Source organism: Aquarana catesbeiana, linkage group LG04, assembly GCF_042186555.1.
Source record: "Aquarana catesbeiana isolate 2022-GZ linkage group LG04, ASM4218655v1, whole genome shotgun sequence".
NCBI classification, from domain to species: domain Eukaryota; kingdom Metazoa; phylum Chordata; class Amphibia; order Anura; family Ranidae; genus Aquarana; species Aquarana catesbeiana.
In genome coordinates this window covers 246,931,481-246,952,800 of record NC_133327.1, presented here as the reverse complement: position 1 = coordinate 246,952,800, position 21,320 = coordinate 246,931,481, and the positions used below count along the sequence as shown (strand labels likewise).

Below are 21,320 nucleotides of genomic sequence, written 5' to 3'. Positions count from 1 at the left end.
GTAGACATTCCAAGGTATTTAGTAAGAGGCATGGTGAGTTTTTTGAAGTTGTTATTTTTTCCCACAATTCTTTGCAAAATGAAGATTTTTTTTATTTTTATTTTTTTTCACACCAAATTGTCATCATAACAGGTTATTTCTCTCACATGGCATGTACATTACACAAATGACACCCCAAAATATATTCTGCTACTCCTCCTGAGTATGGGGATACCACATGTGTGAGACTTTTACACAACCTGGCCACATAAAGAGGCGCAACATTGAAGTAGCACATTCAGGCGTTCTAGGAGCATAAATTACACATCTAATCTCTCAACCACCTATTACACTTTTGAAGGCCCTGGAGCACCAGGACAATGGAAACGCCCACAAAGTGACCCCATTTTGGAAAGCAAACACCCCAATGTATAATCTATGAGGCATAATGAGTCTTTTGAATGGTTCATTTTTTTCCAGAAGTTTTTGGAAAATGTGGAAAAAAAATGAAAACGCATTTTTTTTTACACAAAGTTGTCCATTTCTAAGATATTTCCGACACATAGCATGTACATAGCAAAAATGACACCCCAAAATATATTCTGCTACTCCTTCCGAGTATGGCGATACCACATGTATGAGACTTTTACACAACCTGGCCACATACAGAGGTGCAACATTGAAGTAGCACATACAGGCGTTCTAGGAGCATAAATTACACATCTAATCTCTCAACCACCTATTACACTTTTGAAGGTCCTGGAGCACCAGGACAATGGAAACGCCCACAAAGTGACCCCATTTTGGAAAGAAAACACCCCAACGTATAATCTATGAGGCATAATGAGTCTTTTGAATGGTTCATTTTTTTCCAGAAGTTTTGGGAAAATGTGGAAAAAAAATGAAAACGCATTTTTTTACACAAAGTTGTCCATTTCTAAGATATTTCCGACACATAGCATGTACATAGCAAAAATGACACCCCAAAATATATTCTGCTACTCCTTCTGAGTATGGCGATACCACATGTGTGAGACTTTAACACAACTTGGCCACATACAGAGGCCCAACATTGAAGTAGCACATTCAGGCGTTCTAGGGGCATAAATTACACATCTAATTTCCTTACAATCTATCACATTTTTGAAGGCCCTTCATATTTCTAACACATAGCATGAACATACCAAGAATTACACCCTAAAATACATTCTGCTGAGCAAAGGGTAAACAAAAGATTACCTGTGGTTTTAGTAGTGCAGTTGTCCACAGGAGGAGAGCCCTGATCCAGGCAGCAGGCAGGGACGTGGTCAGCCACAGTGAATGGAATTGTCCAGGCAGCGGGCAGGAATATTGTCCATAGTACAGGCAGGGATAATGTCCTTGTACAGTCCAGGGTCAGTGCAAGTAGAGACATTGCCAGCAGTGCCAAAATATTGGTCCTGGTAGTAAGCAGGAACATGGTCCAAGTAGCAGACCAGGAAAGAATGGGGACAGGGGTAGAGGCTTCTCCCACCCAAATCTCTTTGAAGCCTCCGAGTCTCCAGATCCTAAATCTGGGAATGTGAAAACTAAAAAATTAGATTTCTTCATCCAGAAAAACATTTCTGGAGCCCCTCACATATGTGAGACCCCTGTGTTCCCACTAGCATAGCAGGGTAAATGATCAGTCCAAGAGGCAGGCAAAAAACGTGGTCAAACAGTCCAGGGTCAGTTCCAGAGCAGGCAGAGGTAGGTACAAATCAGCGTTAGGCATAAGCTTGGTCGTATAACAGGCCAGGGTCAGTTCCAGATAAGGCAGAGGTATGTTTATCGTTAGGCAGAAGCTTGGTCGTATAACAGGCCAGGGTCGATTCCGGAGAAGGCTGAGGTAAATCAGGTTCAGTGCAGTGGCATAAGGGGTGTGGAGGAAAATTACAGGAAATGAGAATTACGTTTACCATACTTCCCTAATATTGTAGAGAAGTATGGTAACGGCGGAAACATTCACTTATACAGAGGCCTGGTTGGGAAGGACAATCGGGACAATAATACGTGGTGTCTCTTCTAATTCCTCTTCTGGAGCACACTCGGCATCTCTTCTGACGTCTGTGGCCTGTTTCACGGAGGGGGATTTTGTCAGGAAAGTGGCGTTCGTGGAGTCTGCTCACGGAATCAGAGCGAATATTTTCTGGTGGGCTTTCAGGGTACAAAAGGGAGGAGATTACTTGTTCCTGGTATTGCAGATAGGATACGGGGGTCTCAGTAGATTTTTGGTAAATTACGTAAGTGTTATACATGGCCAAACTGAAAAAATAAATGGACACTTTTTTATACCAGTGACGGGATTTTCTTGTGGGAAGGTAGGGTTCAATCATCTGATCGTTGAAGTCCACTCCCCCCATAAATAAATTGTAATCATAAATACAAGCAGGTTTCTGGACTGGGCCGTTTCTTCTTGGGACTTCCACGTAGGTGTCATTATGGATTGTCGTCAGCATGTGGACGTTTCGTCTGTCCCTCCACTTGACAGCCAATAGCTCCTGGTTCCGCAAAGCCACCGTATCCCCTCGGCGTAGCCTTTCTTTGACCAATTTTTGCGGGAAGCCTTTTCTATTGGTTCTTACAGTACCACATGCTGGGGTGTCCCTCCGGTGAAGATTGCGGAAGAGGGGCAAGCTAGTATAAAAATTATCCACATAAAGGTGGTACCCCTTTCCAAGCAGTGGATAAACGAGCTCCCAGACAACTTTGCCGCTGGTTCCAATATATTCTGGACATTCGGGGGATGCAGTTGGGTGTCCTTCCTTTCGTACACCCGGAAGGCGTAAATGTACCCCGTGGCTCGGTCGCAAAGTTTATACATTTTAACCCCATATCGGGCCCTTTTTCTGGGGATAAACTTTGATGCCAAGCCTGCCTGTAAATTTTACAAGGGACTCATCAACAGAAATATTCTGGTCGGGGGTATATAGCTGGGGAAATTTTTCAGAGAAATAATTTAGGAGTGGCCGAAGTTTGAATAATTTGTCAAATGCTGGGTCATTTCGGGGAGGGCACTGGGTGTTGTCATTATAGTGAAGGAAGCGCAAAATCATAAGGTATCTTGATCTTGGCATTTTTGAAGAGAAGAGTGGCATGTGGTGGACGGGGTTAGTTGACCAATATGAGTACATTTCGTTTTTTTTGTGAGACCCATTGTAAAAGTTAGGCCTAAGAAAATTTTAAATTCTGCTATGGTAAGCTCTCTCCACTCAAAGGGACGGGCATAACTAGAGCCAGGGTTGCTTACGATGTACTGCTGTGCGTAAAGGTTGCACTGGGCCACAATGGATGATATATAGTCTTCGGTGAAAATCAAATAAAAAAAATCAAGCATGACAAAATTATCGGTGTTCACCTGGACACTTGGCTGGGCGGTAAAAGGGGGGATATTTGCTGCTCTGGAATTAGGGGGAAGCCACAGGGGGCTTTGAAGGGCATAGGGTAGGCTGGCATGGCCTCTATCCCTTTGGGGCTGAGATGACACCCTACTGGTGCCTGGCCTTTGTTGCAGTGGCTCTTCGCTTGAGGTGGACGGCACTGCCCTGGAGGTGGACGGCACTGCCCTGGAGGTGGACGGCACTGCTCTCGAGGTGGTAGTAGGCTGCTGCTCCACGCCAGAACGCCTTCTTTTCACGGGCACATATTCCTCTTCTGATTCTGTATCGGACCCGCTGCTTGTCACGGGTTCATAGGCCGAATCCGAATCGGACAGAGACTCGGAGAGCTCCCCGCTGCTCTCATCGGTCATGCTGAGACGCTGGTAGGCCTCCTCGGCCATAAATAATTGTTTTGCCATACTGGTAGCTGGTGAGGTTAATGTGGCGCAGATGAGCACTGATGGGCACAGGTGGCACTGGTGTGGCTCTGGCTGCACTGGTGTTGCTCTGGTGGGCACAGAGGTGGCTCTGGTGGGCACAGGTGGCTCTGGTGTGGCTCTGGCTGCACTGGTGTGGCTCTGGTGGGCACAGAGGTGGCTCTGGTGGGCACAGAGGTGGCTCTGGTGGGCACAGGTGGCACTGATGTGGCACTGGTGGCACTGATGTGGCACTGGAGGCACTGATGGGCACAGGTGGCACTGGTGTGGCTCTGGTTGCACTGGTGTGCACTGTAGTGGCACAGAGGTGGCACTGGTGGGCTCAGGCGGCACTGGTGGGCACAGGCGGCACTGGTAGGCACTGGCGGCACTGACCAATCAACTGTTTCCCTGAGAATGTTTAGCCTGGGGAGCAGTGGTATTTAACCCAAAACCAAAAATCTATTATATTGCAGCGCAGCTTACCAATCATTAGATGTGGTAGCTGCATCAGTTTTCTTTTCTTTGGCTAGTTTCCCTCTGTTTTCACCTGGTGATCTGACCAGTAATACACCTTCTGTATTAGTGAGGAATAACTCTGGATGATCGAGCATAAGAGGAGAGGCACGGCAGATAGCACCATTGTCAGTCTGGGGGGAATAGGAGTGTTTAATGTATTATCAGATTTAGATACACTGCCAAATTAAAACCAAACTCCAACTCAAACTTTATAATCAGTTACAGCAAATAGTTTCTTTCTTCTTTTGGGATAAAGGTTTTGCATAAATAAATAAAAGCGCATCATTTTAATCACCCCTGCCAGTGTTATGTTGTTTGTCTCAGCCATGTAAAATTATACATTTTGCTGGAGAGCATGAGAAAAACAGACTTGCTGGCTGGATTACCAGATGAAAATAAAAGAAAGAAAGAAAGCCTAAAAAGGAAACAAATAAATCCGTCACATCTAAGACTTGGTAAGCTGCATTATAATACATGTTTGCTTTTGGGTTTACTGCTTTAAGCAGAGGAGAGGGATAAGTCAGGCTGACTTGATCCAGTTGAGTCACTAGACCATCCATTGGATTGGTTAGATGATCTCAGAACTCAGAGAAACTTGCTTTTATTTGCTGTTGAATCTGGAAGCCAGGAGGTTCAAGCCTGGTGCTCCCCACCTTCAACAGAGATCCTAAAAGAGATACTGAAACCCCTCTTGATAGAGGGATGCTGTCAACTGAGGGAGCCTGCCAGCCACTTTTGCATGCCTGGGATGTGTATGGTGACACAGTTCTAATGTAATGTCTAAGTTTCAAGTCAGAATAAGAGCACTTCTTTTTGAGCTGCAACACTTCTGTATCCTCCCTGACTGTTAATGTATGCAACAGCTTTTGTGATGTTCTAATAAATCCAGATCGGATGGCCTTGCAGTTAAGAGACCCAGCTCTAAAAGGCAACCAAATTGCTGATATCTTCAGTATACTGATTGAAAGACAAGTTTCCTCCAGAAACCAAGTCCCCTGCACCGACAGGGTGTCCAGGACTCCTCCTCAGCCTGTCAGGTTGGCATCCCTCATGGGAATCTTCCAGAACCCAACCAGGGCTGGATTTGTGAGCTATTATGGCAGAAAATGTACCTTCTTGTCCCATGCCTCCAGAATGTTAAGTTGAAATGTATGGAGTATGGAGTTGAATTGGGCATGTGGGATCACCTCAAAGGAGTCCACTGACAAACCCAGAACCCTCATGTAAAAGCAGGGAGTTAGGCTTGATTAACACCTATGCATGTTGCAGTTGCATATTGCAGGTTCACTTCACGTTTTTCATTACACACTTTTGATCCATTGAAGTCTATGAAACCAAAAAAACAGAAAAATGTCCCTTACCCTTTCCATAAATTGCACAGATGTGAACTACATCCATAGGAAACCATGTTAAATGGACTGTGTGTTTCTGCAAAACTGAAAACGCAATAAAAAATGCATAGCTTTCTGTCCAGGTGGTAACAAAGGCTAACAGAGGACCCCCTACTTCGAGGAGTAGAAACTTTACCTCAACGTGTGAACTTGCTTGCAAGTTTGGAACATTTGGGAGTCCAGGGTTTGTAATGAAATGGAGTCCTGTCCTTATATTTGGAGTTAAGAAATCTGGGAGAAATAATCAACCATGATGCCTGCCGACTCACTGAAAAAAGAAACCAGGGCACACTACTGATCCTGATGGTACTCAAATGAATTAGGGCTTCTTGAGCAGTCATCAGTGATTTAAGGAAAGGGGCATAAATGTCACCACTGTCCCTGTTCCTTTGGCTACATGGCTGGGTATTCCTGGTGATGTCAGTTGTTCCAAGGGACATAGCAAGCTCCTGCTGCTTTCTAAGCCACCAGTGACAGCAGGATGTTCTCATTTATAGAAATTGTAGAACTATTGCTTCTATATACGATTTCCAACTCCCGCCAAATGTTTGGGAGTTTATCAACTCATCCCAACCATTGGCTCATCCCTACTCATTTCATGCTGCACAGCACTCCACACAATTAGAAGGCTGGCTCTGCAGACCTAACAAGTGCATGTCAATGGAGAGGACAGAAGGAGCTGCTAAATGCAGCAGTGGACAAGACCAGTACCAGTTTACCAAAAGGGGACAATATTAACCAGGGCAGGTTTTCAAACCTATACTACTTATTGTTCTTCCTAAAAACAGCTGACTGACCTCATCTACTGGCACCCAAAGACATGAGACCTTTTGTACGAATCAGCTGAATATAAATCACAAGTAAATTAGAGACTCTGGCTGTCACCAACTTAAAAAGAATTGTAAAAATCAAGTATTTTAAATGCTTATCTGCAGTGTTTTATTTTTCTCCATGAATGATTTTTATTCACTTGCAAAGTGACTTTAAACTTACTGGAAAATTTGAGTAGTAAATTTCCTATTACAACCCTCTTCCTATTTGCACGACATAACCCGTTCTTTATCTGGGTTTTATTACTGTCTGTGCTGCCCCAGCTTCTCCATGCCTCCTTCTCCTCCTACAAAAACTTTTATGTAGCTGCCAGCGAAGGAAAAAAATTACACAGTGTCACCTGAGTGGCAACTTTGAATCTGTTGGGGCTGCTGGCATCACATCCAAGGTGGCAGCCTGAGCTGCAAACTCAGAGCTTTTGGTCATCTACACAACAGAGGCTGTTACAAGTATAGTAAATAACATGCATAAAATATGTCAAATACATATATAATCTTATGGAAATATTTTTGTTGAAACACCCAAAGTGCTATTCTTTTTAAACATACAACATTTTATGAATTTTATTGAAAATAATCTTAAGCAATTACCTTTTGTAATAAATTGCTAAAGTGCTGTAATATAACTTGAAAAGAGCTTCCCGTCATAGCGAAATAATAAGGCAGGTTTTCACTCTCAGGCTTGTTTTTATCTTGTATGTCAATATAAATATTCTGCAATTCCAAGATAAAATATAAGATATGTATGAAATGGGTCATAATTAGAGTTATTTACATAAACATTCTGATTATAAAGTCAAACACTGCAGATAAATGTAGTAAAAACAATCTAATAAAAGTATTTACGCCATGAATATACATTATACTGTATATGTTTAATGACAAGTTTTAACATGATGAGCAGGATAAATACGTGTTGCATATACCAGAATCTGCCATAGAAAGTAATGGGCCATCCTAACACATTCTGGGAGATACAGTATATAGCTGGTACATCCCAGTGACTGTGCGGTTGAGAAGCATTACAGATAAGCAAACGAAGCTGTGGCTCAGCACACGACAAAAGCATAAAATAAGATTTTAACATACAGAGTTTGTAATATCAATATGCAGGGTGAGGAGGGAAGACTTGGGTGGCTGTAAGGTAAACTAATTATTATTAAAAAGGCAAACCGAGGAAAAGAACATCTAATCTAGTGCTGGCAGCACATAGGAGGCACATCTAGGTGCTTGCACATCAGGACAATTTTATAGCTGAGTGCCTCCGATGTCTGCCAAGCCCTCTCCCTACTTCCTATGTCACACTACTGGTCGTTCACTTATGAAGCAGCCTAAATGGCTAATAGAGCAGCTTGGGAGTTAGGAGGCACAGATCAAGCATTTGACCCATGAAAATGGGTAGGTATTTATCACAGCACCTCAAGATTCTAGGCATTAGGAATACCGAGTTGGAAAACAGAACTGTCAGTCAGGAAGGCACCAAGACATGCACTATATTACCAAAAGTATGGGGACGCCTGCCTTTACATGAACTTTAATGGCTTCCCAGTCTTATGCCCCGTACACACGGTCGGACTTTGTTCGGACATTCCGACAACAAAATCCTAGGATTTTTTCCGACGGATGTTGGCTCAAACTTGTTTTGCCTACACACGGTCGCATAAAGTTGTCGGAATTTCCGATCGACAACCACGCGGTCACGTACACCACGTACAACGAGACTAGAAAAGGCCGGTTCAGAACCAAGCGCGGCACCCTTTGGGCTCCTTTTGCTAATCTCGTGTTAGTAAAAGTTTGGTGAGAGACGATTCGCGCTTTTTCAGACTCGTGGCTTTCAGATCGTTTTCTGCCGTTCAGTTTGTGCTTGTGGGTTTGTATCTGCTCTTCAGTGCGTGCAAGCAAGTTCCGCGTGACTTTAAGTAGTCATTGTATTCTTGTTCGTTCGTTACTGGTTTTCAGGTCGCTCTTCACAGGCCTTGCTGTTCTTCAGTGCGTTCTGTTACTTCGTTCTGAGCAGCCGACCGTTTTCTAGCCATGTTTCGTATGCGTACTCCTCGTAGAGTTCGTGCTGTGCGGGGGCTTGGTGTTGGGGTCCTGACCTTGACACAAGTCCAGTCCATAAACAGGGTGGGGAGGAGTTCATGGACCAAGAATTGGTTGCTTCAGCGTGACCAGTTCTGTCATATGCCTTTGCTCCGTGAGATCCGTGAGAATAATCCTGATGATTTCAGGAACTTTCTCAGGATGATGGACCCCGTATTTCACCGTTTGTTGGCTTCGCTGACCCCCTATATTAGCAGGCAGGATACCTGCATGAGGCAAGCCATCACTCCGGAGCAGAGGCTCGTCGCTACCTTGCGGTATTTGGCCACAGGGAGAAGTCTGCAGGACCTCAAGTTCTCGACAGGCATCTCCCCCCAGGCTCTTCTTTGTGGACATTTACTGCTTGTGTTTGTTTTAGCTGACCCTGACAGAAATGTGTGGAGTGCAGAAAATGTCGTGATTGTGTAACCTTATACAAAGCACTGTTGGCTGTTATTTACTAAATGCAAAGACACTTTTCACTACAAGTGCACTTGCAACTGCACTGAAACTGCACTTGTAGTGCAAAGAGGATTTGCCCTTAGGAAATAACCCCCATTTTCTCATAAAACAACAATTACATCACCCCAAAAGTGTTGTAGCGTTGAGACAATAATCCACACATTCTTGATGAGCAATCTTTTTAATACCTGCACAATCACATGTGCATTTACCAAAGGTTTTTCTGACAAACCAACATGTTTGTTGTATAACAATTTTTGTGGTGTCATTATCCAAAATCAAAATGTGCATTTTATAGAAAACAGGCCTGTGTAAAACCAACAAGAAAGACACAAATCTTGATCTTACAAAGTTCACATTTGGTAGAACTTGAAGGCAATATCAGACATGAGTATTTAGGAACTGTGTTTGATATAGCGTTCAGATGGGGGGAAATCACCCCAGGAAAAGCCAAATTTGGAAGATGCACACAAATTTCCCAATGTCAACGTGTGCTAGCTGCCATCACGGGGGATCAAGGGACATGTTTTGGGGGAGAAAGCCCTTCTTCACAGCTACTTTATTATTGAGGAAGGGGTTGCACCCCAAAAACGCGTCCATTGATCTCCCGTGATGGCAGATAGCACATGTTGACACACTGTGTGCATCCTCCAAATTTGGCTTTGGGAAAAATCACAAAAACATTTCGCACATTGTAGCACACAAAAGAAGAAAGTGATTTGGAGGGGCTTTAAACTCGCCCCAAAACATCAATGATGTCTTTATATTTTGGAATAACATCATTGATGTTTTGCTTGATGTTTTCCAATTGTAAATTACACCCCATGATCTCCCAGATCAGGATCTGGGCACTTTCGGATGTGAAAGGATCTTCATCCACAACCTCACGATCACCTAAAAAGAGAGGAACCCCAAAATAAATTAGGTCTAAAAAATATGCCGCCATCCATCTCTTATCTGAGCCTGTGGTCGCAGACACTCACCTGTTGTGGTGACTAGTTCCACCACATCTTCTTCCTCCTGCTCATCTTGTGTTGGGGGGATTTCCCCTTCTTCCAGAGGGGGGGGGCTCTGGTCTCCTCGGAGGGGTGTCCTCCGAGTCTTTTCTCCCCTATGTAAAACAAAAATGGTATACTTAGCACACAGATATTTGATGGCAGAACTATAAAGATGAAACATTGCTTGGAAGTGGGGTACAATTGTCTATTTTAGCCGAGTTCCAAGATGTAGCTTTTTTAGTGTCCTTTGTCAAGCTGCAATACTTTACCTGTTTGGTACAAGCTTCACAGATGTAGCCCCCCACTATAGTATACACTGGAGCACCTGTGTGGCCCCCTAATAAAAATGGCGTTTTTGTGTCCCACACTAGTGCTCCAGCGTCCAGATGTGTAAACAGCTGCTGAGTGTCCTCTCCTTACACAGAATCTAGTTTGCATTTCATTCTAGTAACAAAGCCATCTACACAACCAAATTCTTTGAAGACAAGTATAGGGCCTCAAAATGGTGGCCAAATGCATATGGCCTAAACAATGGTATTTTATCGTTCGAAATAAAAATGTGTGATCCGAACGAATAATGTGCCCATGAACATGAAAGTTGCCATTTTAAACTGTACAACAGTTCCTAAAAGCACATGGAGCAGCACGAACATAATAAACACAAGAACAATAGGAACACAGCACAACTACTTACTTTTTTGCAGCACTCTCCGGATCTTTCTGTACTGCTCATGTTCTCGAAATTTCAGGTCCGACCACCGCTTCCTGAGCTGATCTTTCGATCGTCGTACCCTGAATTTCCGGTGCAGACTCCTGACCACTTTTGCCATGATCTTGGCCTTTCGGACATTGTGGTTGGGGTAAGGCCCATACTTTCCATCATAGTCGGCCTTCTTCAGGATGTCCACCATCTCCAACATCTCCCCAAAGGACATATTTGAGTCCTTTAATCTCTTTCTGGATCGGGACGTTTCAGGCTCTGGCCTTTCCTCCTCCTCCTTCTCCTCGTTGCTGTAATTAGCACGATCCTGCTGTCTATCCGCCATGTGCTCTTCCTCCACTGCGCCGAACGAAAAGGGGCGGGGAATAGAATAGAAAGAACGTCAGGGGCGGGCGGAGTTATACGCATGCGCAGTGTGTATAAATTGTAACGCGCGCGTCTTACGTACGATCTGTGAGCGGAGGAAGGAGCATTGGAGACGCCGATCGTGCTAACGAAGGTAGGATCTAAACTTGGGCCTATACTGCTTCGAAATGGAAGCCTATATTGTAACAAGATTAGGGGAGTTTGGCCTGACATTAGGGTTTGTCTTGTGTTGTGTCTTGCAGAGAAAATGGATGGGTTCAACGACCACAATTTCCTGCCCCTGTTTATTGACAAGTACAGGGAGCTGCCCTGTCTGTGGCAAGTGAGACACCCCCACTATAACCATAAACAAAAGAGGCAGGCAGCGCTGGAGAAACTGCTGGATTTGGTGAAGCTGGTGGTCCCCACGGCAACCATCCCCTATTTAAAAGCAAAAATTGGTGGCCTGAGGAGCACTTATCTTAGGGAGCGCAAGAAGGTCACAGATTCCCAGAGGTCTGGAGCTGCAGCAGATGATGTTTATGTCCCCAGGCTGTGGTACTATGAGAGACTACGATTTCTGTCAGACCACACTGAAGTCAGGGAATCCCTCTCCACTCTTCCTTCCATACCAGCTGAGGCTTACGATGTCCAACCTGGGCCTTCCAGCCAGGAAGAAGTGGAGGAGCCCAGCTGGAGTCAGGTATAGCATTCTTCTACAGATTTCTGGGCAATAAATAAATGATGTTTACTAGATGTTATTATTGATCATTAATTGCTGATTAAAAAAAGTGTTTTACATATCAATAGACAGTAGTGGGCACCCAAAATTGGGACAAGAATGCAAAATGCTGGGCTCAGAAGGATAGTCTGTTATATTTGTTAACATTGAATTTGCAGCAGTCAGGAGGTGAAAATTGTGTGTGAATGATGAAAACAATACTAAAACTATGTCCCTTTTTCATACACAGGAAGACCTCAGCCAGGAGGAGGCTGTGGAATGTGGCAGTCAGGAGGAGGCGGGGATTATTAGAGTCAGCCAGGAGGAGGCGGGGATTAGTGGCAGCCAGGAGGAGGCGGGGCTAAGTGTCAGCCAAGAGAAGCCTGGGACAAGTCGCAGCCTGACTGAGTCTCAGGTTCCTCCCCTCCGCCTGCCACATAAACGAGCCAGGAAGGCCACTCCCAGTCCTGTGCAGGATTCAGCGTACAGGCTGATCCAGGAGGCTTCTGCGTCCCTCAGAGCCTTCCCCAGTCCTGAAGAGGCCTTTGCCTGCATGGCTGCCACCAAATTGCTGGGCATGCAGGAGGGCCAACGCAAGATCTCTGAGGACCTGATTTATAAAGTCCTTCGTAAGGGGGAGAGTGGGGAACTGACACACAAGACGGATGTCATTGAGATCGACGATCCTCCTCCTCCTCCTCCTGCTGCCACAACTCCACCACCACAGCCACAGCGTGGAAGGAGGCGTGGAAGGAAGACCAAAGAGTGATGACCCTGGGTTCAGTCTGGTCTGACAGAAGATGCAGTCTCTCGTATGACCACAGCCTGGGGACACAGATGTCATCTGCTACTTTCCGGATCTCTGGGACTTCTGGACCAGACTGCCCTCCCTTAGATATGGACTCCTCAGGCCACCAATTTTGCTTTTAAATAATTGATGTCTGCCCTGGGGGTCCAAGGCTTCGCCCACTTCTGCAGTTTCTCCAGCGTTGCCTCCCTCTTTGTTTTTTTATAGTTGTGACCCCTTAATAAAATATTTTTAGGTAAATTCTACTCTCCTGTGTGTGTTTTCATCCAAAAAGGACAGTTTGTTGGTGACGATTCAGGTACATTTCTAACATAAAATGTGAAATTAACAAGGGACAACAACACCAAACAATCTCCTACAGATTAAATAGAACAACATATCAATGGTGTTGTGGGAACTTGTCACAAAAAACACACAAACATTTTCGGGAGTACAAATCAAAATCACCAAAAAAAAAAAATTAAAAAAAAGAGAAACACAAAAAAAGATTCTACATTAAAGTCAAAAAAAAAAATATGTTGTCAGATGTAAGAAATCAAAATATATTGAGGGAATCCCGATAAATAGTAACGAAAGAAGTTTGTGAGAAGTGTGTGTGAATATGAGCAGCAAAACTACTTAATTCTTGTCACATTATAAAGAAGAAGAGAGTGCGCTGTATTAAACCATTTTGAACATTGCAGCGTGACGAAAGTGCTGTATCCATTGCGAACGCTAAGTTTACCAGAACGAGCTGTCCCGTGTCGGAATTTCTTCTGAGCATGCGTGGCACTTTGTGCGTCGGAACAGGCCACACACGGTCGGAATTGACGCGATCGGATTTTGTTGTCGGAAAATTTTATCTCCTGCTGTCCAACTTTGTATGTCGGAAAATCCGATGGAAAATGTCCGATGGAGCCCACACACGGTCGGAATTTCCGACAACATGCTCCGATCGGACAATGTCCATCGGAAAATCCGACCGTGTGTACGGGGCATTAGTCCATAGGATTCACCATTGAGTTGGCCCAACTATAACAGCTTCAACTTTTCTGGGAAGGCTGTCCACAAGGTTTAGGAGTGTGTCTATGGGAATGTTTGACCATTCTTCCAGAAGCACATTTGAGGTCAGGCACTGATGTGGACAAGAAGGCCCGCTCTGCTCTAATTCATCCCAAAGGTGTTCTATCAGGTTGAGGTCAGGACTCTGTGCAGGCCAGTCAAGTTCCTCCACCCTAAACTCACTCATCCATGTCTTTTTGACCTTGCTTTGTGCACTGGTCCAAATCATTTGATGGAGGGGGAATTATTGTGTGGGGTTGTTTTTCAGGGGTTGGGCTTGGCCCCTTAGTTCCAGTGAAGGGAACTCTTCAGGCGTCAGCATACCAAGACATTTCGGACAATTTCATGCTTCCAACTTTGTGGTAACAGTTTGGGGATGGCCCCTTCCTGTTCCAACATGACTGCGTACCAGTGCACAAAGCAAGGTCCATAAAGACATGGATGAGCAAGTCCTGACCTCAACCCGATAAAAACACCCTCGAGATGAATTAGAGCGGAGACTGCAAGCCAGGCCTTCTCATCATTATCATCACATTAGGGCCTGACCTCACAAATGCACTTCTGGAAAAATGGTCAAACATTCCCATGGGGGGGGGGGGCAACTCAATATTGAACCCTACAGACTAATGCTGCGTACACACGATCGGACATTCCGACAACAAATGTTTGATGGGAGCTTGTTGTCGGGAAATGCCGACTGTGTGTAGGCTCCACTGGACATCTTTTGTCAGAATTTCCGACAACAAAAATTTGAAAGCTGGTTCTCAAATTTTCCGGCAACAAAATCCGTTGTCGGAAATTCCGATCGTGTGTACACAATTCCGACGCACAAAATTCCACGCATGCTCGGAATCAAGCAGAGGGGCTGCACTGGCTATTGATCCTCATTTTTCTCGGCTCCTCATACGTGTTGTACGTCACCGCGTTCTTGACGTTCTGAATGTCCGACATTTGTGTGACCACAAGACAAGTTTGAGCCAACATCCGTCGGAAATAAATCCAGGATTTTATTGTCGGAATGTCCAATTGTGTGTACGCGGCATTAGAATGGGATGCCATTAAAGTTTATGTAAAGGCAGGTATCCCAATACTTTTGGTAATATAGTGTACTTGCTTTGTGCTCCAGTGCTGGAATACATTTTATTCCTGACTTCCAGTTAATTTACCGGTATTACAAGAGCTCCCCTTTATTGTATTGGGTAGGTTCAAACACTTGAATGACTATTATTACTGGACATGCTCGTCTACTGGACAGTGCATATCAGATGACATATCCACAGGGTGGTGTGCACAGCAGGGGCATAATTAGTACACATTCAAAATGCTGTAAAATTATATCAAAATCATTTCGTAATAATTTGACTGCCTCATTCAATACATTAATTTAATCGTGCTGAAGTTTTAACTATAAAAATGTCACCTTCACCCAAGCAATTGACACTGCATGTATGAACGTAAGTGATTTATAGGAGATTTAAAAACAGAAAAATGGTGAGCTTGAAACAGGATGTTTTTAAAAATATTTATCAACGCTAAATTATTTCATGGCTTGAACAAGCAACCCAGGCCAAAGTAGCACTATAGCAATGCTACTTACCACATCATCTAAATTCTTTGCCTTCAGTCCAGATAGTAGAGTCCACGTGATGGAGGCCATGCTATTGTCAGTGGGCTCTTGGGCATCAACCAGAATCACATTACTGGTGGTACTTATCATCCCTGAGTTTCTAGCAACAGTCACAGCTGTCTGAAGATTGTCTCCTAGGTGACAGACATTGTAATGTTATATAGAGGAGTGTAATTAAATGGTACAGTGTAATGTCTTCTAGAAAGTTCGGGTAACCTGGCCAGTACTAAAAGACCATTTCCATAATTATACAACTGTATAAAATATTACAAATGCTTAAAGTGACATTAAATCCAAAGTGAATACTATCAATAAATGCTCTATTGCATGCTGATCAAACTCACTTAGCCACTATGGGATTTGTCTTCCGTATTCTGCAGAAAAACTGGCTGCTCTTGCTGTTCTCTGCCCCTTCTCCTGTCTGTGTTCCTGCTACAGCTGGAACCGTTGCCAGTTAGTGAGCATGCTCGGTTTTTAGTTTTTTAGAGTGTTTCTATGCTGAGCATTTCCTCCCTGAGCAGCCCATGTGACTTTAGAGTCACATATGTGGGCGTATACACAGGAATAGATGACAGCCCACTCCCTCCTCCTCCACGCCCACTAAACAGCTCTACACTATGGGGGCAGGATACTACATCTTGATTGATGGAGGCATCACCTTCCTGTAAATTTAAGTTCATAAACACAATAGACACAGGCTGGGGGGACTGTGGAGCAGGCTGTGACTGTCAGAACCTCCCCAGATATCATTACAGTGTACCTTTGTTAACTCAATAGAATCTCCTCCTGACAATGTTTCCCTGGAGAAAGTGCTACAGAAAGTCTTGTGCTGTAAATTGGCTATGAATACAGTAGCATCATCCATATACAATATGTAAATAGAAGGAATTCCATATATGTAAACAGAAGGGATCATGTATATTCAATTGTCTGTGTTTAGTATCACTTTAAGTCATAGTTTCAGTTTATTAGATCAAATGAGATTTCACAATAAGAAGGTTACTAAAGCAGGGGGTGTGTATTCTAGTGCTAAAATCAACCATGTGTTCTTTTAGGGCCCTAATTGTAAAAGTCAGCCTGTATTTTAGGTTTAACCTCTTCACGCCAGCTGCTCGCATATATGCGGCCTCTCGGCGGGTGGGCTTTAACGCCAAGAGGGCGTATATATGTGGTCCTGAGTAAACACAAAACTGTGCTGGGACTGGAAAGCTCCCTATGTATACATTGCAGTTGGGAGCTTTCCAATCATGCGACCACTGTGAAAAGGCAATCACAGTGGTCACATGACCTGAATGCTCTCCTCCGCCTTTCGGCATCTAGAAGTTCTTAAAGGGCAGGGAGGTGGTGGTGGGAAGGGGTTAAATGGTCTTTCAGTTCCAAATACAGTATGTACAACATACACTCCTAGTAGTGTATTACAATTCTTCTAGGATATTTTAAAAAAGTATTGCATTGCACACTTGTTTCTATCCCTTCCGTGTAGCAAAGTGATGTAGTTGGTGCCTTAATATATAAATAATTGGGATTCCCCATCTACTATAAATGATGCTACAGGAGGAATGCACATTTGCAGATGACAGTCTATACAAATCAGCCAAAACTGCCGTTTTAGTAGGAAAGGATTAAAACTCATGTCAAATAATTTTGCTGTCTATGCTCTCTTTTCCCTGAGACAAAGTAATGGTATCATAGCTCCCAACTGTCCCTGATTTCGAGGGACTGTCCCTGATTTGGAGCAATGTCCCTCTTTCCTCCTTATTTGTCCCCGATTTTGGTCTGATCTGTATAGTTGTATATAAAATGCACTTTTTATCTTTCAAAAAGTGTTTTCCAGTGCTAAAACTTTCATCCAAATTCTAAATTGCTGCATTTGTCAATTTTACAGCTGTCACCAGAACAATAGGTAAAAGATGACAAATCCACTGTAATTTCTTTCATCTACTCAGGCTAAAGCAGAGGTTTTAATTGTATACATTTGCAAACATATGTGGAAGCCACAATGCTGTATTAAGACACTTTTTAAAAAAAACTACAGACCACATTAAAAGTGTGTTGGGGACCTCTTTTCTATATATATATATATATATATATATATATATATATATATATATATATATACACATACATATATACACACACACACACACACACACACACACACACACACACAGGGGACGGAAAGTATTCAGACCCCCTTACATTTTTCACTCTTTGTCATATTGCAGCCATTTGCTAAAATCATTTAAGTTCATTTTTTTTCTCATTAATGTACACACAGCACCCCATATTGACAGAAAAACACAGAATTGTTGACATTTTTGCAGATTTATTAAAAAAGAAAAACTGAAATATCACATGGTTCTATGTATTCAGACCCTTTGCTCAGTATTTAGTAAAAGCACCCTTTTGATCTAATACAGCCATGAGTCTTTTTGGGAAAGATGCAACAAGTTTTTTCACACCTGGATTTGGGGATCCTCTGCCATTCCTCCTTGCAGATCCTCTCCAGTTCTGTCAGGTTGGATGGTAAACATTGGTGGACAGCCATTTTTAGGTCTCTCCAGAGATGCTCAATTGGGTTTAATTCAGGGCTCTGGCTGGGCCATTCAAGAACAGTCACAGAGTTGTTGTGAAGCCACTCCTTTGTTATTTTAGCTGTGTGCTTAGGGTCATTGTCTTGTTGGAAGGTAAACCTTCGGCCCAGTCTGAGGTCCTGAGCACTCTGGAGAAGGTTTTCATCCAAGATATCCCTGTACTTGGCTGCATTCATCTTTCCCTCGATTGCAACCTGTCCCTGCAGCTGAAAAACATCCCCACAGCATGATGCTGCCACCACCATGCTTTACTGTTGGGACTGTATTGGACAGGTGATGAGCAGTGTCTGGTTTTCTCCACACATACCGCTTAAAATTAAGGCCAAAAAGTTCTATCTTGGTCTCATCAGACCAAAGAATCTTATTTCTCACCATCTTGGAGTCCTTCAGGTGTTTTTTTTAGCAAACTCCATGCGGGCTTTCATGTGTCTTGCACTGAGGAGAGGCTTCCGTCGGGCCACTCTGCCATAAAGCCCCGACTGGTGGAGGGCTGCAGTGATGGTAGACTTTCTACAACTTACTTCCATCTCCCGAGTGCATCTCTGTAGCTCAGCCACAGTGATCTTAGGGTTCTTCTTTACCTCTCTCACCAAGGCTCTTCTCCCCCGATAGCTCAATTTGGTCGGACAGCCAGCTCTAGGAAGGGTTCTGGTCGTCCCAAACATCTTACATTTAAGGATTATGGAGGCCACTATGCTCTTAGGAACCTTAAGTGCAGCAGAATTTTTTTTGTAACCTTGGCCAGATCTGTGCCTTGCCACAATTCTGTTTCTGAGCTCTTCAGGCAGTTCCTTTGACCTCATGATTCTCATTTGCTCTGACATGCACTATGAGTTGTAAGATCTTATATAGACAGGTGTGTGGCTTTTCTAATCAAGTCCAATCAATATACTCAAACACAGCTGGACTCAAATGAAGGTGTAGAACCATCTCAAGGATGATCAGAAGAAATGGACAGCACCCGAGTTAAATATATGAGTGTCACAGCAAAGGATCTGAATACTTAGGACCAGGTGATATTTCAGTTTTTCTTTTTTAATAAATCTGCAAAAATGTCAACAATTCTGTGTTTTTCTGTCAATATGGGGTGCTGTGTGTACATTAATGAGGGAAAAAATGAACTTATATATAAGTATATATATACTATATATTGTATTCTGTGTACTATACATACACACAGCAAGAGCACCAATGTCAAATTGGTAATTGTACCATGAAAATATAATATAAAAAGAAAATATGGCTCATGAAATTGTACCCGTTATCATAACAGTCCTGACAGCAGAATTAGACAGCTCCCGTAATACTGGCCTAGTTTCCAGTTTAAGGCGATTTTCCATCACTAGAAGTCCAAGGAAGGATAAGTCAGATTCCACTTCATCCCTTACAGCAAAACATACAATGGTTAATATAATCTTGAAAAAAGTTCAATAAACTTCAGACAACACCTGCAAAAGTGCCAATATACAGTATTTACAATTCATTTAAAAGGAAACCTGTACTGGCAGAGATACGGGGCAGTCCTTGCCCCCTTACTAGGAATATTAGTGGTCTATCTGCCTCTGGTCACATGATGTCAAATGATGACAGTTGTCACTGGAACAGAAGACTAGGATAAATCTCTCAACATCTGTTTTAGTGACTTCTGTCAAAGGTGGGATTTCTCCTCTTTATGGGGATACTTTCTCACACTTCCTGCTGTGGCCATTGGACAGGAAGTATGGAGGATCTGTTTTCCAGTTGGGACACAGATAAATAAAAACCTGACAAAAGTTCTAACTTTTCCCCAATTTTTTAGCAGAATGAGATAGGATAGTTCAAGTTGAACAGATACATTTGATACAATATACAGTAGAGGTGTTCCAGTTCTATGAAACAAACACATAAGCTGCCAGGCATATGTACATTTTGGACCCTTACCGCTTTAAATCTTTGACCCTCAGGTTTTCATTTTTCTCAAGAAGTTTGTATGCCATTCCAAGAACTCGAAATCCCTGCTTTGTGTAAAGCTCCAGCTCATCAGTGAAGTTGATGGGAACTGTTTAATAAAAAATAAAAATCCTATTAGCTGTTTAATTGATAACCAACATTATGTAATGCTAAAATTGTTGTGAATAATGTATTAATTAACCTTTCTAGAAGTGCTACGATTATTGAGAAGATAAATTTGACCAATGCATTTTCAGTATACTATAGCTAGAAAGAGAAAAGTTATTATGTAGATAATTTGAATAGTGCCATCGTCTCCCATGGGTACTGTACTGTTTCCATTAGAACATGTGGTGGTGGTTTCCATGTACTGTATGTGTAAATGGTTTAACGGTCACTTAACTTGCCCCAGTAATGTGATGGTCACTCTCAATCTACTGGTGCTGTGATTGTGGTCCTGCAAGCTAGAAAAACTCTAGGCAAGGGAGGCTGTGAGCATGTACATTACATTTGGTTGAGAGCTTGTTGGTATTGCCATACCTAGTGTATGAATATAACAGACAGTGCAGCGCTAAAACCAAAAAACAGATAAACCAAACTAAAAATAAAATCCACCACAGTGTAAAATCAATGAGTCCATGGGTATAATCCTGATATCCTGCAGAAGGAGGACAACGTTGTGACGTCACCCGCGGCCACTGCGCATCTGCATCATTGTCCGGAAGATCTCCTTCGCTTCGGATTGTTTACGTGCACTTGTCAAGTGCTTTCTTGTGAGTGTTACCACTTATTATATAATAAAGAGTCATTCAATACGGAGAGCACTATTTTTCTGTTGTTCTTTTTCATATATTACCAAATCGGAGTACCTTATGCCGAGCCCCAGACGGATGCCTCTGCATGCTGTTTACCTTTTGGGTTTATGAAAAGGCTCTCTTTGACCCTCTGTAGTTAAAGGGTCCACGCCATCAGGTGAGAGGCCATCTTATACCTTGGTGGTGGGATTTCTCTGAATCACCCCTTTGCTAAGCAAGTGTCCTGCTCGGATATGAAGATGATATCAGGATTATACCCATGGACTCATTGATTTTACACTGTGGTGGATTTTATTTTTAGTTTGGTTTATCTGTTTTTTGGTTTTAGCGCTGCACTGTCTGTTATATTGATTTTATTAAGGGATTTGAATTTTGACCCTAGTGTTCAGCTGCTTCATTACGTTATTTACCACTTCGCGCGGATTTATTTTTCTTTTTTGGATACCTAGTGTATGAGCTATGTAAATGAACTAAAGGACTGTAACATTTGTGAAACCAGTTTGTGGAGATAAGCCAGTGCAATATATATAAATATGTATACTACAACCCCCTGACCCTCAGACCTTTTGATTGGGTGGGGTAGCTCTACACCACCCTGTCCATGGGACAGAGAAAGTAGCTCTTGCTTACCATCAGATCTAATA

At 43.1% G+C, this 21,320-nt stretch overlaps 1 protein-coding gene across 1 annotated transcript in view; it reads right to left on the bottom strand.

Annotated features, from left to right (window-relative positions):
* Positions 1–21,320, bottom strand: part of LOC141139839 (probable cation-transporting ATPase 13A4) — a 156,966-nt gene that overhangs the window by 40,534 nt on the left and 95,112 nt on the right. Inside the window, exons 17-20 of the mRNA XM_073626363.1 lie at positions 19,853–19,970; positions 19,191–19,315; positions 15,309–15,472; positions 7,125–7,247 (exon numbers count right to left, since the gene is read on the bottom strand). Of these exons, the coding sequence (XP_073482464.1) occupies positions 7,125–7,247; positions 15,309–15,472; positions 19,191–19,315; positions 19,853–19,970 (530 nt within the window). The remainder of the gene's footprint in view (positions 1–7,124; positions 7,248–15,308; positions 15,473–19,190; positions 19,316–19,852; positions 19,971–21,320) is intronic.